Here is a 22,686-nt window from a genome sequence, read left to right as displayed (position 1 = left end):
TGTGTACATAATGATATTTTATAACATTGGTTATTTTCTAAAATTAATCATGTGAACAGCAAGGAAGTAGTGCAACTTACTAATATTGCCTGACATATCCTTAGAAAAATAACATGCCGAGTTCTATGCGTGCGGGAAGGTCTCCGTGTTCTCCGAGCTTGTTTTCAAAACACCAGCAAGGACAGCCTTTGAAAAGGGGCGAGAAACAGATATTACTCAATATTTATGTAACGTTCTGTCAGTAGTATCCTGAGAAACCAGTAAATGAAGTGGTTAAGTTGGTATCCCAGTGAAGTGGTGTGTCAGTGTCTGCAGTTTTAAGGGTTATGAAAGAGAGAATTACCGGGAGAGTAACAATGTATGCGGCTGCATATTCGTCTGATGTTTTGAGAGCGGGTTCTCACATTCAGAGGCTCTTATATCAAATGAATAGGTGCGGTGAACTATGAGTGTAACAGCAGATGATTGCGGTCATGAATCAGCTGACGCGGAGTGATACATCGAATCTGTGAGACCGTTTGTTTACAGAAGGTCTCAGGGGTCGTGATTTACACTATAGGTAAGGGACATAGAATTTTTGTGTCTGTGCTTCATCTCTTTCATTATTATCATGGTTGTTAATGTAAAGAAATATATGAAAATTGCAAAATAACCAGAGTACAAATGCTGTAAAACATTTGCAATTACATTCAATTGTAGCATACATATAGGACTTAAACTTAAAATAACTTAAAAATCATCACTTACGTGCAACCATTGTCTCCTGATTGGTAGTGAGTGTAAGGTTCTCTCAGTTACTGTGCTGCACTGACTGTACGTTGAATGGCCATAACAGGGTTTGATATAGCTCCCCAAAGTGATTTAAATAGTTAGTATTCTATATGCGTTTGACTAACTTATGTAAAGTGTCTCTTGAATATTGGAAGCTTGGGGTGGTATGTGAAAAATATATTGTGTGTCACTACCGTTTTTTTTTACACAATTTCAATTCTCGTGCGTTTGTTCCTGACACACTACATGTGCAATGTTTGAGGATGTCCCTTTTAACATCCCCGGCTGTCAGCCTGGTTCGTAAGTTTATAAATTATTAAGGTTGTATTTTCATTAGTTTATTTTGTAATGGCACTTCTGATCTGTATGTTAATTAATACACTAAGTTGGTAACTTTGGCTGTATTCAATATACCTTAAGCACAGAGTTCATACGTCTGCCACTAGAGGTGCCTCGGTAGTAGTTATTACTGTGCACAGCTGGGCAGCGCAACCATAGTAAATCTCAGAAGTTCCTAGAATCGCCACATGCTTACGCTGCGATCAGGGCTCCCAATGCTATAAAAGAAGCCTGATTGTGGCCTTAGGATCAGTTGGTTTGTGGACACTGACTGGAGCACATCGAGGGCTGGCTCCTCAGCTTAGGCTGAGAGATCCACCTCCAGCCCTAACAGCCTGGTCTGAACCCGGTTAAGACTTGGTTCGACCCCAGCCTCGTGCTGAGGAACAAGGTACCCGAGCCTTAGTTGGCTCGTCCCCAAGTCTATAACTGAGTGGTAGGTAAACAAACCAGTTTCGATCCCGGCTTCGTGCTGTGAGGAGGTACCGACTGGTTCGATCTCTGGTGTTGTCACCGCGTACCGTGGGAAGGCACCCAAACGTATGTTCGTACCAGTATGTATATACTGAGTGTAAAAGTGCCAGAACGTTTCACTTTTGGTGTATATACCCCCCCCCCCCCTTACTCCTCGCTCTGAGAGAGATAAGGTGTTTAACGAGGCCATGACTATAATCAGAAAAAGTAAATTTTAGTATCAATGTCATTGGTACCTGATTAAAAGTTAGTAGCGCCAAGGAAGGGAAACTTTATAATTAACAAGGGGCAAATTTTTAATAATATTAAATTGTTTAAGAATTGTTATTAATTTTGGGTTTATGCCATTGTAAACGAGTGTAGATTTATGCAAAGGAATTTTTATTGTAAATTGGACTTTGTATATTATGATAATTGTAAACAAGTTTTGACTACAGCATGTTCAACGAGCTTTTATTTAAATAAATAGTTATGCAATGTTTCATAATAGAGTTTCCCATATATTGACCCAGCAAGCCCTGAGGGTATAAGAGTTCTCATACTCTCAACAGATGTGAGAAGCAATAATGGGTAATGCAACAGCGGCGACCAATGGCGCACCGTTCGCCTCGCTTCTTTCGAACGTAGTTCTGATGTTGTATTTCGTAGCTATTTTTAGTATTATAAGTTCCTAAGCAAGGTAACTAGGGCTGAACCGATCCTGATTCTGATTTATCGGTATCTGATACCAGCCGATACTTTACCGGCATATTGGTCTTTTGTGGGGTCCGCAAAAATGCTGCGTGACATTTTCACGGAGTCTAATTGTCCTGGAAATTATGCAAAATTCAAACTTTTTTTTATTTTGAACAAAAATCTATTTTTTTATTACATAACATCCATTTTAATATTCTGATGTAATTCTTAAATATTCTAAAGTAAATTTCTTAGTAAATTGATGTATATAATTGGAGAGAAATATTTACACACTACTATTTTGAACAAATTTTAATTATTACAATTTTCAAGTATCGGTTAGAGTATCGGCATCGGTATCTGTTCAAAGTGTTATCAGCTCAGCCCTAAAGGTTTTGATATTTAAGATAAGTTGTTTGTTTTGTAGTAATCACAAATTAATATTTTCTAGCTCATAAAGCTGTTGGGAGAGAAGGTGTATATTCTGGAAGAGTCGCGGTTATGCTCCTTCAAGCCTTCAAGAGACCCTACATTGGAGGTTATATTCTCTGCTGGTGATTTCAAAGCCAGGTTGGAGCAGACAGAAGCAGAAATCAGGGCTTTAAAATTGAGAGAGCATGGTTTATGCACGCATGTAGAAAAAGTGAGTATGCACTTACAATCTGTCTCGTTCCTTTCTTTCCTTGAAACTTCCATACAAATGTCTTTTGTAATGTAATTTTTGATATTACGTATCATTCTACAGAATGATGGGGATCAGAACCAGTCACTCCCACGATTAATTAATGGGTGATGTAACTTATTCATCCTTCATCCTCAATGATGAGAGCACTCGTCATTAACATGACAAGTTAAATGCTTGGCAGTGCGAAAGGCACAACTAAAACTAAACAGCTTAACAACTGGAAGAGACAATGGTCACTCATTGGGTTTTATGAACCTTTGAATCATGGCTGGGTTAGGATAATTAACTGTCTATGTGAAGAGTGATGATAAATTCGAAGAATAAAATAAACTAAGTCCTCTCTAGGCTTCGTTGCAGGTTGACCAGGCCTGGCCTCACTTTCCCTCAACTCCTTTCTCTAAGCTCCTCTCTCTCTCCTCAATCCAAATCAGAAGTCAGTCCCTTCTCAGTCTGACTCACCTCTATGTCACCCAGGCCATGGAGACCTTCCTCCATGCCGAATCGTGATTTTTACTACCTCTATTGCAAACAGCTGACTCCATAGGCTGATGGAACTTCCTATATCGTGAATACATCAGGAAGTTTGCATAGCACAACAATGTGCATTATTTACATACCACAGAGGTTGAGACAACTGAGATAAAATGCACACTTTGGTTTTTGATAGAGAAAAACCACACAATTATATCTTTCATATAATGCACAATGCAATTCAGGTTCAAGGTATGACTTTCTTAGTTGTAGGTTGTAAAGCTGTTGATATGTGGACCAAGAGGAGAATTATCATCTTGTGTCACCAACCCACGCCACCTCCATTGTGTTTAGCTTCCCAAAGCTTTCACTTTCGTAGTAGCAAAAAGCGAGATCAAAATTGTGTTATAGGTTTCCAGCACTCAGGAAGTTATTTTGTATTATTTCTCGCCCGACAAATACGACTGATACACATCCCATGTGTCAAGAGGTGCATGCTCAAATTCTATTGTTTTCTCAGTGTTGCAAAACATTCCGTTACAAAGTGAAAAATCATGGAAATGGCCATTTCACTTTTGTAGTGCTTTTTTAAAAAATATTATTACTAAAGAATTTCATCCTTATAATTTGTATTTGTGCCTGTTGATATACAGGGTGTTTCTAAAGGTCGTTTACAATGCTTGGGAGGTGATTCCTCACATGAAAACAAGCAAAAAGTGTGAGTTCCATTTTTACGACTGAGGCTTCGTTTCCGAGATAGGAGCCTCGCAAAAGGTGACAAAGTGAAAGTCACACCTAACTGGGACGAATACTATCACAGATAGAGAGGCGGTTCCAAGTAAATCATAAAGGAATCGTATGTGCTCAGTCCGGAAGTCACTATGAAAAGTTCACTGCACGCATGCGCAATGGAGTCCTCAGAGGAATTGGGCACATATGATTCCTTGATGATTCACTTGGAACCGCCTCTCTATCTGTGATAGTATTCGTCCCAGTTAGGTGTGACTTTCACTTTGTCACCTTTTGCGAGGCTCCTATCTCGGAAACTAAGCCTCAGTCGTAAAAATGGAACTCACACTTTTTGCTTGTTTTCATGTGAGGAATCACCTCCCAAGCATTGTAAACGACCTTTAGAAACACCCTGTATAGTATGCAGTGACATAATGAAAACATGCATGGTTTCATGTTGGCTGTCCGAATTATTCCGTGCATTATAAGCATTACAGTTTTAGGGGCAAGAAGTTTGGAAAAATTGCACACTATACATGAGTAAATACGGTACTCATCTGGAGATTGAAGACTAATCTCCTTCAAAATAGTCTCCTTGGAATGACGCACACTTCTACAAGCTGTCCGAGTATTGTTGGAAACATTGCTGAAACGTGGCAATAGAGTACAACTGAGTTCCACATAATTCAAATAGTGTCACTTTCAGCAGCATTTTCAGCTTTGGGAACACCCAAAAATCAGGAGCTGTGTTTGGAGACTACGGAGTCTTGACGAATGATGGGAATATTGTGTTTGGCTGAGAGAGCCTGAATCAGATGCAAGTTGTTTCTGTTGTGTTAGCAGCTTCAGCACAAAGTTCTTGGACGATGGCATGATGGTCCTCCATGAACAAAGGGTACTTTTCAGATTCCACCGGTGGACGGGCTAGTGCACCGCTGATGCACGCTTCGGCATTTCGTATTTCACCAGGTTAAACCATGATGTCATCATTTTACACTGGCCTCCAGAGCTGGTGAGGCTGGTGAATCAAAATGATGCCCTCTACTTTGAAACTTGTTTCGATTATGATTATCCATTCTGTAGGCAATAATACAGAATGTCACGCTTATTCTGTTCCATAGAAGGTGAATAAACTTGATGCAGGCATAAACTGTTAACATTTTTAATAGTACTATGACGATAGATCACCATAATATCTATTGTAAAAAACAGAATTATAATCATAAAAATAATCGTATGGATTATGTTACTTTTTTTTTTTTTTTTTGGGGTATTGCAAGTTCTTCACGAAGGGTAAGTCCATTAAGTTTGCCTGATTACGACAGATGTCCTCAGCTCACAGACTACAAACTTCAAGAGCGTAGTGTTTCAAGAGATCATTACTAGATGTCTTGAGTAGTCCAAACAGCTGATCCGGTAGCAAAAGTGGAGGGAAACTGTTCGACGTAGAAGAATGGTCACCTGATGTTGTAGGCGAAGTGTGGCCTCTAGTTTTTGAAAGGTTTTGTGTTTTTTTAGCATCGTCCTGTCGACGAAAGTTCTTTCATCCAGACAGATACCATCGCGGGAAGGTATCCTCCTCGAGGAAGCTCCTATTTGCTAAGTTCCGGTGATATAAAGATGGGCCAAGGTTACCGGTCGCCATGCTAGCAGCTTTCAAGGGAAGTAAGTATTCCCTTGACACGCCGACACCTGGATCCACATTTGGAAGTCGTCTGAAACAATCTTGGGAATGTCGCAGTAAGTTGTAATCTGACTATAGTAGCATAGTTCAGATTTTCACGTGAACTTTGGTGCAGTTGGCCAAAGTCAACATAAAACGATGCAGATAATGCATGCATAAGAACAAAATGGGCCACCATCTTCAAAAAATAAGGATTTGTCGTGATATAGTCCAGTTAGGTAGACTTTCGAGTGTCATAAAAGTACGCGTAACCAAGAATGAGAATCAAGATAAATCAGAGTTAATTTCAAGGAGATATTATTCAAAATTTTGAGAAGAAATAATTGAAAATTTTGAGGTGAAGAGTTGCATATGTATATCAGGTAATGCCAGAAGGTACAGTTTTCTCAGCGCAGTGAATTTGCAACCTGATTCATGCAGATAAATTGATGTCTGGATTTCTTGTTATTGTAGATTGGAAATCTAACCAAGTCTTTCATTTTTGGCTGTAATGCAAATCAGTTTAATACATGTACATACGTCGTCGTATTATTTTCTGACGTTTAGTCAATAATGAACACGATTCATGATGTCGCAATATATTTGTAAATAGCATTGTATGTGCTGCACTAGTTGTGTTCGAGCGATTTGATAAGCTTAAGCATTGGTACGCTACAGTGCAAGACTGTTTAGAGGTAATGTAACTTAATTAGTATGACTGTAAATTTAATGATAAAGTTGATGCGGTGCACCGTCAAGTCATAAATATTTGATGGAAAGAGTAATTGCATTTTGCATAAATTTCTTGCCATAAACCTTATGAGTCGGAGTAGAATAACTTTTGGGATAAAAATGTCAGGTGACAATTATTAGCACATCATACACTCAAGTGTAAATAACTTGAGTACATTTCAATGTACCAAAACATATTATCTCTTGCTTGGTGTAAATTTTGATTTTCATTCTTCAGGAGAGTTTACACTTATTTTTGGAATTACAAGGGCTGGAAAGTTCATGAAATCACCCAGAAGAAATACAGCTGGAACAACCATTTTAATACATTATTCAACGAATTCCCCCCGAATCAAAACACATTTCATAACAATGTTTCAACATTTGTAACCCTTTCAAATAGAAGGTTTTGTCCTGCCGTGCAAACCAACCCTCCACTTCCTCAACCAGTGTCTCTTCGGACTGAAAATGTATGCCCTTGAGATGTTTTTTGAGGTTTGGAAAGCGGTGATAGTTGGATGGGGCCAGATCAGGGGTATAGGGTGGGTGGGGTACACAGGTAAAGTCCAGATCCACCAGCAATTGCATGGTTTGATGGGCCTTGTGCGAGGGCGCATTGTCCTGAAGAAATTGCGCACCGCGGCTCAATTTTTCCCGACGTTTTTCCTTCAGAGCCACCTTCACTTCAATCAAATATTGGGAATATACAGCAGCATTGATGGTTTCACCCTGTTTAAGATATTTTATGAGGATTACACAGTCCTTAGCCCAAAAGACCGATGACAGAACCTTCCCCTCTGACCTTTGACTTCGGAACTTTTTCAGTCGAGAAGTCCCACTGTGATGCCACTCCATCGATTGCTGTTTAATCTGTGGTCATAATGGTGAATCCATGTTTCATCTTCAGTCACCAGATAGTGCAAAAAATCATCAGGGTGTTGAAACTTGCGCACGGTCTCCCGTGACATCTGCACCCATGTTCTCTTCTGGTCAGCATGCAGACATTTTGGGATCCATTCCGCATGTCCAGATACTCCGATATTTTGACACCCACACGGACACGGGATATCCACAGATACGATGTCGTGCACTTTGTCAATGTTTTCCGTGGTCACTGCACTTGCAGGCCTGCCAGAGTGGGGTTCATCTTCAGTCTCACCATATCCAGTCTTAAAACGTTTCATCCATTTGGCTACTGTTGTATATCTTGGGGCATGTTCCCCCAAAGTCTCATGCAAAGTTTTATGGATATCCATGGGGAATTTGTCTTGCAACATGAAAAACTTGATGACATGTCGAAGCTCATTCTTCTCAAATTTCCTTAGGTCCTCCACCATCTCTTACTGAACGTGAAACAAAAAAAATAACAATGACAAAAGGATCATATTCAGGATAAGAGGTTTACAATATATGCTCTTTCTAATGGCTACAACGATTTGTTTCAATTTTTATTTCTTCTGGGTCATTTCATGAACTTTCCAGCCCCCCCCCCCTTGTACAATAAATTATAGTTGTCTGCACACCTCCATACATAATTTACATAATTCCACCTATTCATCATCCAGGGTGTTTTTAGTTATTGTTACCTGTGTACTAATTTGTGAATTCTCTTGCAGTGGGGGATTCTCATGTGTATTCTGGGAATTAACAGCCATTTGTGAATATAAACAGGAATGTCTCACCGTTTGCATAACCATAAAGGGGCAATGGGACAAAATTTGTAGTTTAACTAGTTTTTGGAATTTTCTCTGTCTTAATCTTAAGTTTTTTCATGGTGGGTAGTGGGAGGAAGGTTACTCGAACCTTCCAATTGCGTGATGAGATAAACAGGGTGTTTTAAAAATATTGGTCCAAGAATTTTCTAGTTTGAGTAAGTGAATGTAAAATAAATATTTTATTGCTTTAAGGGGAATTTTCTTTTAATTAATGAGAAGTTTACTTTTGGACTTCAAAGACCCTCCAGTCTTTGCTCCTCAGGCTAACGAGCGAGACGTGCAAGAAACCATGGAGGAGAGGAAAATTCAAGTTTGATTAGTTTTGGGGAGGTTGGAGGTTGGTTTGGAGTTTTGATTTGGGGTCTCTCGTAATTCCGGTGGGTTTGGGGATCCACCTCACCACTGGAGTGTAGTCTCAGTACTGCTCCTTCACTTGCAGCCAAGTTAAATAAAGTATGCTGATCCATCAAAACATTTGACTGTGTCCTGCTGCAACATGCAGGAAAGCCTTTATTTGCAATATTCAATATTTTTACAAACAATACCACTTAAATTTGTAGTGCACATACAAATCGACATGTCGTTATATATAATATTAATGAGATTTGATTTGATTTGATTTGTTGTTTTAAGTCCACTTTATGCACAGCAAGGCTAATCAGGACTGGACCACTTGTGCCTCCACCGGGTATCGGATCCTGGACCCCTTGATTACAAGGTGAAGACCAATATTCATGAAATATCTTCTGTGATTTAATCACTATCAGTGTTTCAGTATGAAGCTTTCCAGATTTCACCAAATTTGACGTACTTTTTGGTTCACCATTGTGATGCATGCTGGTGAATTTTGGAAAGCGCAGCTTGTCAATCGCTTGTCATTTCAGCTTGTTGAAGGCATGCTGGAACGTGGTTCAGGGCCCCCCGACATTTGTTCATCCCCCCCTCCCCCCTTGTGTAGCCAATGCCTTCGGAATGGTTTCCACTTGGATATGAACAAGCTTTTGGCAAAAAATGAAGCAACACTGCTAATCAAATCATTATGCCGTTTACAGCACATGATGATCCGAGTGTTCACATAACTTGAGATTAAGTTTAACGTGTGAATCAGCTACTAATGCTCTCTGCAGGTGGGTGAAAACTCACGCATGCAGATGAAGGTGCCCAACTGCTCCCTATCAAAGGAAAACTTCCATGCTTAATTTGTTTCTGCAGGGAAAAAGGTTGTATACTTTTTGAATAGACCTCGTGCATGTATGTATGAGATTTCGTACATTGTAATCGGGTATTTTTTATTTTCAGAATGATATAGCGGAAAGGGATAAGAAGTCCGTCATAATGCAGAACATTTTATCACAAGAGAAGAATAGTCCAAGTACAACATCACATGCATCAATTGAAACTCTGCCTGATGAGCTTCTGCTGAAAGTCTTTTGTCACGTGCCTCTCGAGGACCTCAGTCTCAATGTTAGAGACGTGTGTCGTAGGTGGGAGAAGCTTGCGAAGGACTCGGATCTGTGGAAGAACCCGAAGTTAGTTATTAACGAGAGCTTTTCTGCAAGTGACGTTATGCAGGTTATTTCCTATGCCCCTGTGATGGAGAGTTTTCACATAGAATACCACAGGGATGAGCAAGAAATTCTGAAATTTTTAACTTCTAATCCTGTGAGTCAGAATCTTCGAACGTTAGTGGTGAAGAGGGACGGTGACTCACTCTCGGAGACGTACATGATATACCTTGCCATTACCAAATTGCCAAAACTGCAGGAACTGCACATTGAGACAACTCATGAAAGCGAAGACCTACCTGAGGTAATGTACTGTGTGGCTGCAACCTTTAAAGTGTGGAATGTGCATTGGAACGAGGCATCTGATTTGAGAAAGCTGATTACTCCAACTTGGAAATGTTTGGATCGAAATCTCCTTGGCCTGATTCTGCAGCGATGTCCACATGTTACCGAACTGGACATCCAGTCTGCTTCTAATCTTAAAAACAGTGATATATCAAACCTGATAGAAGCTACAAAAAATAATCTTGTGAGTTTGAAACTGTCAGGCATCGGTTTGTCTTATGAACCATATTGCGAACTACACAAGCTGGAAAAACTTCACACGCTTCACATAACCAGATGGGACATTCCTTTACCATATATGTCAAACCTGAAGTTACATCACTTGAGATTATGTTTAACGTGTGAATCGGCTACAAGCTCTTTATGCAGTTTGCTTCAATGTCAGTCAGGTTTGAGGTATTTAGATTTAAGTGATTCGTGTATTGTTGGCAATCAGATTCTTGTGCTTATTGGACGAAACTGTGTTAACCTGGAAGAACTAGATCTATCTTACTGTTATAATGATGTTCAGAGATATTCTGAGATAACTGATGAACCTATTCAAAGTATAATCATGAGATGCAAGCAGTTGAAAGTTCTGAAACTTACCGGTCTGACTTCTTTAAAGGGAAGCTTCCTCAAACTCATCCCAATCTTCACAAGATCTTTAGAATTACTGGAATTACCATCTGAAGTAACTTTCAATACTTACGATGCAGAGTATCTCATGGAATCTATGCCTGCACTCAAGGCAAAAAATCTGTTTGGCTCGTCGAATTGAGCCTGTCTTATGATGATATGTGTTCACTTCAGGAGGGAATGTGTTGTGTCAAGATCATAGAAGATATTTAAGAATGTGTCATGTGTCAAAGATCATAGAACATATTTATTTATATATATATACTTTGGATCACACTTTAGCATACTTATTACATTATTCTTTTGTAATAACTGAAGTTGCTCTCTCCCACGTGAATATTATCTTTGTTTCCATATTTATTCAGTTTTGAAGAAAGTCTGGAAGCAATCAAGCATTGCAATTAATATTCAGTCATCAGATGTCATTTAGTAGTATCTTCAATAATGTTGAGTTATAGTTCATATTCTGTTTTTTACTTAGTGGAAATTAGTTTATAAAATCTTCCAATGGCAATATAAACTGCTCGCCATTAAAAATGCAACACCCAGAAGGAGTAATCGGAATCGGACGAAATGTGCACAGTGTGTAGAGGAGAGGTGCAGAAGGAAATGATTAGGTGTTCAAGGCCGTAATGCGTCATGTGCACCTGCCACGCCATCTGGTAAGTGGTACCTGTAGCAGGTCAGATAGGTGCAGAAGAGCAGTGAAAGTGCATGGTCGTGAGTGTAGTGTGTTAAAATCGGTCAGCAATGCCACGTCATCGAATACGGCAGCGATTCCAGCAGGTTTCCCAGTTCGATTGCGGCCGAATTGTTGCATACCGTGAATGTGGATTATCCTACCGTGAGATCGGTGCCCGTGTAGGACGGAATGCATCCACAGTGATCCGTGTATGGAACCAGTGGGTCCAGGAAGGCACTGTAGAGCGACGTAGAGGTTCACAACGTCCGCGTCGGACGACGGAACGAGAGGACAGACGCATGGCCCTTACAGACAGAACGGCCACATCAACGAGGATTGCGCATGAAGTACGGGATGTTTTACAACGTCCAGTGTCCCCACGAACCGTGCTTCGTCGTTTGGCGAAGTGGGGAATTTTTTCCCGGCACCCACTGTTGCGGATTCCTCTGACGCTAGAGCATAGGCGTTTGCATCTGAGATGGTGCCAAGACCATCGTGCATGGATGGCGGAGTGGAATGCTGTAGTGTTCTCTGATGAATCCCGCTTCTGTATACAACATCATGATGGACGTACACGAGTGTGGCGGCACCGTGGCACTAGGCTTCATGACGCCTGCATCATGCATCATCACACAGGGCCTTCATTGGGTATCATGGTATGGGGTGCCATCGCCATAGGTGCTCGTTAGAGTCTCGTACGCATTCAAGGGACATTGAACAGCCAACTGTACATCACACAGGTTCTCACCCCTGTTGCTGTCCCATTAATCCATGCACTGCTTAATGCCACTTTTCAAAAGGATAACGCGCGCCCCCATGTTGCAAGGAATGTCCTCGCATTTATGGAAGCTAACCATGTGCCCCTGCTTCCTTGGCCAGCACGTTCGCCGGATATGTCGCCAATTGAACATGTCTGGTCCATTGTGGGTCGCCGGCTGGCCCAACTCAGGTTTCCGGCACATAATGTTGAAGACCTCTGGCACCATGTGGAAGCCGCTTGGGATGCCATACCGCAAGCAGATATCGATAGACTCATTCTGTCCATGCCTCGCCGTGTTGCAGCAGTTATTGCCGCCCGTGGAGGCTGTACACGCTACTAGCTCCTTGGGGTTATGCAACCATGTTCTACGTGTCACATGTCACACCACCGAGCTCTAACTGTTAGCATTTTCTTATTATGAACTACATATTTGCCAAGTTTCGTGTTTCTATCTCATTTCCTTCTGGGTGTTGCAATTTTAATGGCGAGCAGTGTATAAAAGCACCATATATTTTGCTTCAAGATGCAATGTATATAATAATTAACAGTATTTTTTGTGTAGTATTTATTTAATAAAGTGAATGGCTGTGATGAAATGTTAATACATTATTCCAATGTGTATAAAAAGTTGTCAGTATATTATTTCATGATATTTAGAAAAAGTACATGAAGCAAAATAATAATAATAATACAAATTATTTTATCAATTAGTTATTTCATCCCAATATACCATTTAGTTCTCATATAACTCAACTGGTGTAAACTTTAAATTGTATTTTACAGGCAGAAGTAAGAGTATCTTATATCAATGTTGCTACTGGGTTTTTAAGTCCTTTGATTCTTTCTTCATTCTTGTGAAATTTGAAAATACGATAAGTTCTGTATCTTCAGAGATAACTGCAGTGTATCTATCTGCATTTTTTTTAAAGGGCCATCTAGAATGTACTGGTGGTTAACCCCCACCCTCTCTGTGGAAGAATGCAAATTTGGAGCCCCATTGGGGATTTGGGAATCAACCTTTTGGTGCCTGCTTTCAGCTTGTCAGAAAAACAAAATGGTCCTCTCTTCACAGCACCACTTACAAGTAATTCTGTTTTTACATTTTGAGAAAAGAAAATTACCTATCGATTGTACATAAAGTTTTGTAATGACACAACATTTCATTGAAAAGTTCAAGCTCCGAACTCTTCTACTGCACAACCTTTTTCTTCCGTGAATAAATGTAAGTACATCATCACATACCAGTATGAAAAAGAGTGAACGATGTAATATGAAAGTCAGTTAAAATTGAAAAATGTTACACAAATACCTTTTAAAAGACATTTACTTCACAAGCACAAAGTTGCTACATGTATTTCCAACACACAAAAACTTCTACAGTGTGTCCCATTATATATTTTACACTCTTTGCACGTTAATAACAGGAACACTAATAACAGCAAGTATGAACTTTTTTTCTTGGTGACAGAGGCCACAGTAGTCAGCATCTGACTACCATGACGAAGACTTTGGTTTGAATCCCGAGGCAGGGAATCTGGACCAAGAATTTTTCCAGTCGTTTTCCTGTTTCTGTGCAGCTCAAGGCCCACCCAGCCTCATATCAATGGGTACCTTGGTGGGGGTATAGAAGCTTGGCGTTTTGTTGATCACATCATCCCAACTGGCCAAGATCAAGAATATGTGGAGGTTTACCTCAACATCACTCCGTATGCTGTCATGGCATGTGTGCACATACACAGGATTACCTTTACTTAACCTTACTGTACCTTAACATTCATTGCCAGCAATGATTGAGAAGATATCAACAGATTGGTGAACAGCAGATATGGTGTCCACATGAAAGGAAGCACAGGCAGTCTCTCAATTGTATGTCACATGCCATCCCGTGGCCTTGTGGCTTAGGCCAGCCGCACACTAGATCTAATACGATGCGATGCAATGTGACGACTCATTTTGTTTGTCAGCTAAAAATCAGATAGCAGATTTCATCCATATACATAATGTATTTTATAATGTCTTGTAATTTGGGAAGAGGATTAACAATACATAATAACAGTTCGTAGTTAAATCAATGCATTAATGTATATGTAGAATTAATGTATCATTTTATATGTTGTGAATCAATTGATTGAGTTGTTGTAAGTTCACTTTATGCACAGTAAGGCTAACTGGGACTTGACCTACAGTTTAAAAACTAAATATACTGACCAAGGCAGAAATTTATTTTATTATAAAACATAAAACTAAACGTAACGTTTCAACCTTCTAGAGGCTGGAAGACAGGTTGAAACAACATAGGGATGATGTACGACTTAAGAGAGAGAGAAATGCGATATTTAAACACACGAGAGAAACAGGACATGACATAGAGTGGGATGAGGCTAAGCAGAAAGGAAGGGAAAAGAGAATACTAGTGAGGAAATGGAAAGAGGCCAAGGAAATAGAGAAGAAAGGTGAAGAAGACACAATGAACTGGAATGGGGGACACTGAAGTTAAACAAAGAATGGAAGAAGGTGTTAGAAAGAGTGGAAAGGACAAGAGAGAAGGAGGAGAGATGAAGGAAGAGTCCAGTGACATTCTCTTTCAGGTGAAAGTACAGTTGACAAGGGAAAGCCACCTGCTACATTGCTCCAGAACTACTTTCTAATAGACTGGAGGGGAGTATTTTTGTGTATATGTGTATATATATATATATGACTCCCATCTCCAGCCTCTTGTGAAAGCTCTGCCCTCCTACCTCCGTGACACCAACCACTTCCTCCAGAAAATCTACACCCTCCCACCATTGCCCCCAAATACCATCCTTGCCACCATTGATGTCACTTCCCTCTACACCAACATACCTCACTCCCATGGCCTCCGCTCCATAGAATTCTATCTCAATAGTAGACCCAAACCTCACAACCCCAGCACCAACTTCCTGACCCACCTAGCCCACCTTGTCCTCACTTGTAACAACTTCACCTTTGAAAACCAAAATTTCCTACAGATCCGAGGTACAGCCATGGGTACCAGAATGGCCCCATCCTATGCAAACCTCTTCATGGGCAAACTTGAGCAAGAGGTTTTGGCTACCCAACCCCTCCAACCCCTCCTCTGGCTCCGCTTCATCGACGACATCTTCATGCTCTGGACACATGGAGAACCATCCTTGTCAGCTTTCCTGGACCAACTTAACCACTTCCATTCCCTCAAATTCACCTGGACGCACTCCCCCAACCAGATCACCTTCCTGGATGTGGACGTGCACATCGAGGGAGGACACCTGACTACCTCCATCCACATAAAACCCACCAACCACATGCAATACCTACACTTCTCCAGCTCCCACCCATTCCACACCAAAAAAGCCATTCCATTCTCTCTGGCCCTCAGGGGACAGCGCCTGAACACTTCACCCACCTCCCGCCAGAATTATAACCTCCGCCTACACCAGGCCCTGGTTAACCGTGGATATCCCTCCATCCTGGTCACCAAGCAAATATCGCGAGCTGCCTCACATACCACCACCACCAAGAAACCTGCTGCCACCAACCCACCTGCACTCATCACCCAATACCATCCCCACCTCAACAAAATCAGGCACACACTGCACTCTCTTCTCCCAATTCTCCACAGTGATCCCGAAACCAAAAACATATTTCCCGACAAACCCAGAGTGGTTTTCAAACGCTCCCCCAACCTCCAAAACATCCTGGTCCACAACACTCCTTCACCACACATCCAACACCCCCCTGCCCATAAATGCAACCGCCCCAGGTGCAAGACCTGCCCCATCCTCATCACTTCTCACACCCTCCAGGTGCACACGGCCACTGGCAAATTTACCCTCCATCCCAAAGGGACCTGCCATGCCTCAAACCTTATCTACATCCTCACCTGCAACATCTGTGGTGATTTTTACCTGGGGGAAACATCAACGGCCCTCAACCTCCGCATCAATAACCACCGCTCCTCCACCCACAACCTGGACTTCACTGTCGCCGTCCACACCAACCACCACAACATCAGTTTCAACGACTGCTTCCGGGTAGCGATCATCCATCTCCTACCCCAACCAGCCAACACCTCTGTTCGCAAAAGATGGGAGAGGGCCTATATATCGGCCATGAGTGCAACCACTCCACCTGGCCTGAACAAGGCCACCCAGTAATGCCCAACCCTCACCCCCCCTCCCGCCCCCCCTCCCAACTCATCCTACACACAGTTTACGACGAACCTTAATGCCCAACCCTCACCCACCCTCCCACCCCCCCTCCCAAGTCATCCTACACACTCACAGTTTACGACGAGCCTGGTGACGAAACAGTGTTTTTTTCGTTCTACGCACCGCTTCTTCTTCGATGGGGACCTGGCAACTCTGCAGGGCCCCAACTTCCGGTTCCGTCTATTTCTCCTCACACCGATGATGCTATGAAATTAGCGAAAATTTTGAATTTTTCTACTGTCCGGTGAGTGTTTCCTTTTACCTTCTTTGATTTTTATATATATATAATATCGTCCTTTTGTGTACCTGGTTACATTTGTACTTGGTACAGAGTCTCAAGAAGACCTTGCTAGAAGGTTGAAATGTTACGTTTAGTTTATGTTTTATAATAAAATAAATTTCTGCCTTGGTCAGCATATTTAGTTTTTATATATTGGAAACAAGGCTTAATGGTGTTACAGTTTAAAGTGGATCCGAACCACTATGTGCCTCACCAGGTATTGATCCAGGGATTCCTTGATTACAAGGCAACAATGCTACCACTGCGCCAAGGGGGAGGCTATGTTGTGAATTGAGTTTATATAACCTTAATGCATTGCTTATGTCACGTACCAAAATATCGAATTTTCTAAACAATTACTTGCTACGAATACTTAACTTTGCAGAAAAGTGATGCTAAGTAACAAAAATCAAATCAAAACTTGCATGTAATCATTCTTTTCCTTTCTCATGCATAAGAGGATAAGGATCATCCTGTATTTTTTGTCTTTTTTTTTTTTTTTGGCCAAAAGTGTCAGGTTCATATTAATTCATATTTTCAATAAATTAAAAATACAAAACTGTTCATCCATTTCGTCATATATCACTCATCCTCATCTTTGCAATTAGCCTAAAGTGGCTTAAAAGCGATGTAAAATAAACCAACTCAATCGATCAATCCTCCTGAGCCAGGTTGTTTACCCCTATTGCAAGAATCATTCCCAATACATATCATTTAACTTATAAATATCTATATTATTTTGTAAACATATTATCTTTATTATAAAGCAACTCATGGCTGTTCAGTGGTGCTGGTATGAGACAGGTTAATTTGAGTACTGTATTATTTGAATACTTTTGAGAATGGAATGTGAGCAATAAGCACCATGCTGTAGGCTGTGAGACAGCATTTCTCTGTAAGCGATTGTATTGTTGATTGTCGGGTGAGGAAAGAGGGTCGCTACGGTCGTAAAGCCACAAGTACTGGCATATGAGTTTCGCCCCGGTGTGCCAGATGCAGAGATGAACGATTCTACTAGAGGGCCACCAGAAGTCATGGGATCCAAGCCAGGTGTTAATGCTAAGTTCAATTTTTTCCCGTTAATTTGTTCCATAATATTGCAACACTACAATTGTACGTCCAGCTGCAATACTAAGCATTGGTGGTCACATTCGGGGTACAAATTCCCATGGCAGGTGGGGAATCTTCCACCTTCCCACCAACAATCTTCTTCTATCAAAAAATTTTCCCCATCAAAATTTTTCCGATGGGAAGAGTTTGAGTAATAACAACATAGACAAGCAAATAGTTTTGACTCCAAACATACTTTACTAAGAATAATATCAGAAACTCATACAAACAAGGGCCTCCTTCGTGGCCATGCAGTCTAAGGCGCTGTGCTTTGGACTCTGACTGCGGACAGCATTGGTTCGAGTCGGCCTGGATTCAGTCTCTGGGTTCTCGGCCTGTGTATAGGACCGGTGGCAACCCACAATTGTGAGGAAATTGGGGAACTACGAGTGAGTAGCGTAACCCGGTTTCGGAAATTTCATATAAGGGTTGGGGGTTCAACGTGCTGACCCCACGTCACCCCAATACTGGTTGAAGATCTTCACACCTCTAGGTAGGATTGTGGGAGGGAGACTGGCTGTCGGGAGATTGGTCTAGGCCCTTCAAGGGCTGTCGAGCCACGGGCTAATTATTATTATTTACATACAAAAAAGGAAGAACAAAGAATGATGTCAGTCAATGTTGCATATATATATATATATATCTTGTTCTCTCTCTTCTCTCTTTCTTTAAAGCTGGTAACAGGATGGGGTTAAAACATACTTCTATAGTCATAGATAAGATAAGTTTTGAACTAGTAAGGGACGGAGCTGTAGCTGCAAAGAAGGTTATCACCCTAGGTGCTTAGATAAAGAAACCAATATGTAAGAAATCTCTTTTTATTTTTTGCCCCTCCCCTGCATCCTGACCAATAACTCTTGTGTCAACAGTTAGATGTTGCTACGGTCGTAAAGCCACAAGTACTGGCATGTGAGTTTCGCCCCGTTGTGCCAGATGCAGAGATGAACGATTCTACTAGAGGGCCACCAGAAGCCATGGGATCCAAGCCAGGGCCTTGTCTGAAATCAAGATAGATGCAGCTAGCTGCTAGATACAGCATGAAGGCTCGACCCAGGGATATCGCCAAGCTTTTGGTAAAACTTGATGCAGTACAGTTACTCAAATAAGTCTGCAATTTTGCACCAAATTACAATCTAAGTGTTCACTACACTCACTCATAGGTTACTGCAAGCCATTGCTGCTCCCTGCAGGTAGAAAGAAATACTCATGCATGCACATGAAGGTGCAAAATACTTCCCGACCAGATAAAAACTTCAATGCTTAATTTGTTTCTGTAGGGGAAAACATAATGTCATTTTTTAAAAAATATACCTCATGTATACAAAAGATTTCCTACAGTGTAATCTGGTATTTTTTATTTTCAGAATGTTATGGTGGAAACTGATGAGAGAGCAGTAATATTGCAGAACAGTTCATCACAAGAGAAGAATGGTGCAAGTACCATATCACATGCATCAATTGAAACTCTACCTGATGAGCTTCTGCTGAAAGTCTTTCGTCACGTGCCTCTCGAGGACCTAAGCCTGAATGTTAGATGCGTGTGTTGTAGGTGGGAGAAGCTTGCAAAGGACTCGGTTTTGTGGAAGAACCCAAAGGTAGTTATTAACGAGAGCTTCTCCACAAGAGACGTTATGCAGGTTATTTCCCATTCCTCTGTGATGGAAAGTTTTCACATAGAGTACCATAGGGATGAGCAAGAAATTCTGAAATTTCTAACCTCCAATCCTGTGAGCCAGAATCTTCGAACATTAGTGGTGAAGAGGGACGGTGACTCACTCTCAGAGACGTACATGATATACCTTGCCATTACCAAATTGCCAAGATTGCAGGAACTGCAAGTTGAGACAATTCAAGAAAGTGAAGACCTGTCTAACGAAATGTACTGTGTGGCTGCATCATTTAATGTGTGGACTGTGGATTGGAACGAGGCATCTGATTTAAGGAAACTGATAACTCCAACTTGGAAACACTTGGATGGTGATCTTCTTCACCTGATTCTGCAGCGCTGTCCGCATCTTACAGAACTGGACATCCGTTCTGCTCCTAATATTAAAAATTGTGATGTATCATATTTGTTTGATGTTGCAAAAAATCAGCTTGTGTGTTTGAAACTGTCAGGCAACAGTTTGTATAATGAACCACACTGCAATCTGTACGAGCTGGAAAAACTCCACACACTTCATATAAGTAGATGGGACAGTTCTTTACCGTATATGTCAAACCTGAAGTTACATCACTTGAGATTAAGTTTAACGTGTGAATCAGATTCATTTTCCTTATGCAATTTGCTTGAAAGTATGTCAGGTTTGAGGTATTTAGATTTAAGTGATTCGTCTATTGTTGGCAAGAATGTGGTTACATGCATCGCACAAAACTGTAGTAACCTGGAAGAACTAGATCTATCTTACTGTTACAATGTTCAGGGGGATGATGATGATGATGGTAATGATGATGACAATCTAAGATATTCTGAGATAACTGATGAACCTATTGAAAGTATAATCATGAGATGCAATCAGTTGAAAGTTCTGAAACTTACAGGTCTGACTTCTTTAAAGGGAAGCTTCCTCAAACTCATTCCAATCTATACAAGGTCTTTAGAATTACTGGAATTGCCATCAGAAGTAACTTTCAACACTTGTGATGCAGAATATCTTGTGCAATCTATGCCTGCACTCAAAACAAAAAATCTGTTTGGATCATTGATCTGAGCCTGTGCTTTAGTATAATAGGCACAGACTTTGGGGGAAAGGGGGGCAGTGCACCTTCTGTCCCCCCCATTCACATAGATGGACAGACTTGATAAATATTTACACATGCATATTATTGTTCATGCCAACCTTGCCCCCCAAAACTTATCTTAAATTGGCATCTCTGATACTTATGATGGATGATGTGTGCTCACTTCAGGAGAGAATGTATTATGTGTCAAGATCATGGAAGATATTTATTTATAAGTACTTTGGATCACACTTTAGCATAATTATTATATTATCCTTTTGTAATAACTGAAGTTGCTCTCTCCCACAAAATGTGCAAAGAAAATATTCAGCATATACATATTGCCGATATATATCCTGAATATTTTCTGTTTCCATATTTTAAAAAAATCTGGAAGCAATCAAGCAGCATATATGCATTGCAATCAATATTCATATACATCAGATGTCATTTAGTATCTTGAGAAATGTTTATTGTTCATATGCTGTTTTGAACTTAGTGGAAATTAGTTTATAAAATCTTCATTGCTTCAAGATTCAAGGTATTTAATAATAATTATTATTTGTAGCATTTACTTAATAAAAATAATTGCTATGATGAAATGTCAATACATTATTCCAATGTGTATAAAAAGTTATCAGGATTTTATTTCATGATATTTAGAAAATGTATATAAAGCAAAATAATAATTATTTTATCAATTAGTTATTTCATTCCAACATACCTTTTAGTTTTCATATAACTCACCTGGCGTAAACTTTGTTGTATTTTACAGGTAAAAGAAAGAAAGAACATCTTACTTCCATTTTGCTGCTGGGTTTTCAATTATAACACCATTAAGCCTTGTTTCCATGATTATGAAAAACTGGAGGGAGTAATGTTTGTGTATATATAATGCCCTGTTTTTGTATCTTGTTACTTTTGTACTTGATACAGAGTCTGAAGAAGACTTTGCTAGAAGGTTGAAACATTATGTTTAGTTTACGTTTTTAATAAAATAAATTACTGCCTTGGTCAGCATATTTAGTTTTTCATGGGTTTTCAAGTCCTTGGAAAGTTCATATTTTTTTAAAGAGGTATTGAGCTCAAACTTTTGTTCATTCTTGTGAAATTTAACTAATTGTTAATGAAAAGGATTTGCATAAATGTCGTAATCAAAATCCATATTGGAAGTACGATACATTCTGTATCTTCAGAAATAATTGCAGTACATCCAGCAGCAATATATATATATATATATATTTTTCAACAGCTGTGGAGGTGAATGATTTCATTACAGGTTGTCCAGAAGCCATGGGGTCCAAGCCAGAGCATTATCTGGAACCGAGACACCTCAGGACAGTGAGCGGGACCAGCCAGCTTCAATCCAGCCATGAGGTTTGAACCAGGATATCACCAAGGTTTTTGGCAAAACTTTATGCAGTACCATTACTCAAATCGTTACGCCACTTTACACTAAATGAAAATCAGATGAGTGTTTGCTACACCCTCACCGGTTATTGTCAGCTACTGCTGCTCTCTACGGGTGGAAAAATCCATGCATGCACATGAAGGTGCCCAACAATTCCCTACCAGAGAAAAACTTCTGCAGGGGAAAAAGTGTAAGGTCACATATTGTTTGAATCTACCTTGTGTTTGTACAAGATTTCCTACACTAATCTGCTATTTTTTATTATCAGAATGATATAGTGGAAACTGATAAGAAGAGAGCAGTCATAATGCAGAACAGTCCATCAGAAAAGAAGAATGGTGCAAGTATCACATCACATGCATCAATTGAAACTCTACCTGATGAGCTTGATGAAAATCTTTTGTCACTTGCCACTTGAGGATCTCAGCCTCAATGTTAGATGTGTGTGTGGTAGATGGGAGAACCTTGCAAAGGATCCGATTTTGTGGAAGAAGCCAAAGGTGGTTGTTAATCAGAGCTTCTCTACACATGATGATGTGCAGGTTATTTCCCATTCCCCTGTGATGGAGAGTTTTCACATAGAGAGAGTACCACAGGGATGAGCAAGAAATTCTGAAATTTATAACCTCCAGTCATGTGGGTCGGTATCTCCCTCTCGGAGACGTTAATTATATATTATTACCAAATTGCCGACATTGCAGGAAATGCACGTTGCGACAATTCAAGAAAGCGAAGACCTGTCTGGCGAAATGTACTGTGTGGCTGCATCATTTAATGTGTGGAATGTGGATT

General features: G+C 40.4%; 1 protein-coding gene across 3 annotated transcripts in view; it reads left to right on the top strand.

Moving 5' to 3' along the window:
* The window catches only part of LOC145980658 (uncharacterized), a 34,511-nt gene extending 13,391 nt beyond the window's left edge, over positions 1–21,120 (top strand). For 2 of the 3 annotated variants that reach the window (XM_083113709.1, XM_083113710.1), the window contains exons 4-5: positions 2,711–2,902; positions 19,127–21,120. In XM_083113709.1, coding sequence (XP_082969835.1) covers positions 2,711–2,902; positions 19,127–20,473 — 1,539 coding nt within the window. In that variant the 3' untranslated portion in view covers positions 20,474–21,120. Of the gene's footprint in view, positions 1–2,710; positions 2,903–9,553; positions 12,790–19,126 lie in introns of those variants that run through there. The other variant, XM_083113711.1, reaches the window with a different exon arrangement.
* Positions 21,121–22,686: the final 1,566 nt, after the last annotated feature.

This window comes from Lepisma saccharinum, chromosome 28 (genome assembly GCF_977018435.1).
Source record: "Lepisma saccharinum chromosome 28, izLepSacc3.1, whole genome shotgun sequence".
Taxonomy (NCBI): domain Eukaryota; kingdom Metazoa; phylum Arthropoda; class Insecta; order Zygentoma; family Lepismatidae; genus Lepisma; species Lepisma saccharinum.
Note: the sequence above shows the minus strand (reverse complement) of the source record. Positions and strands in the feature narration are given on the sequence as shown.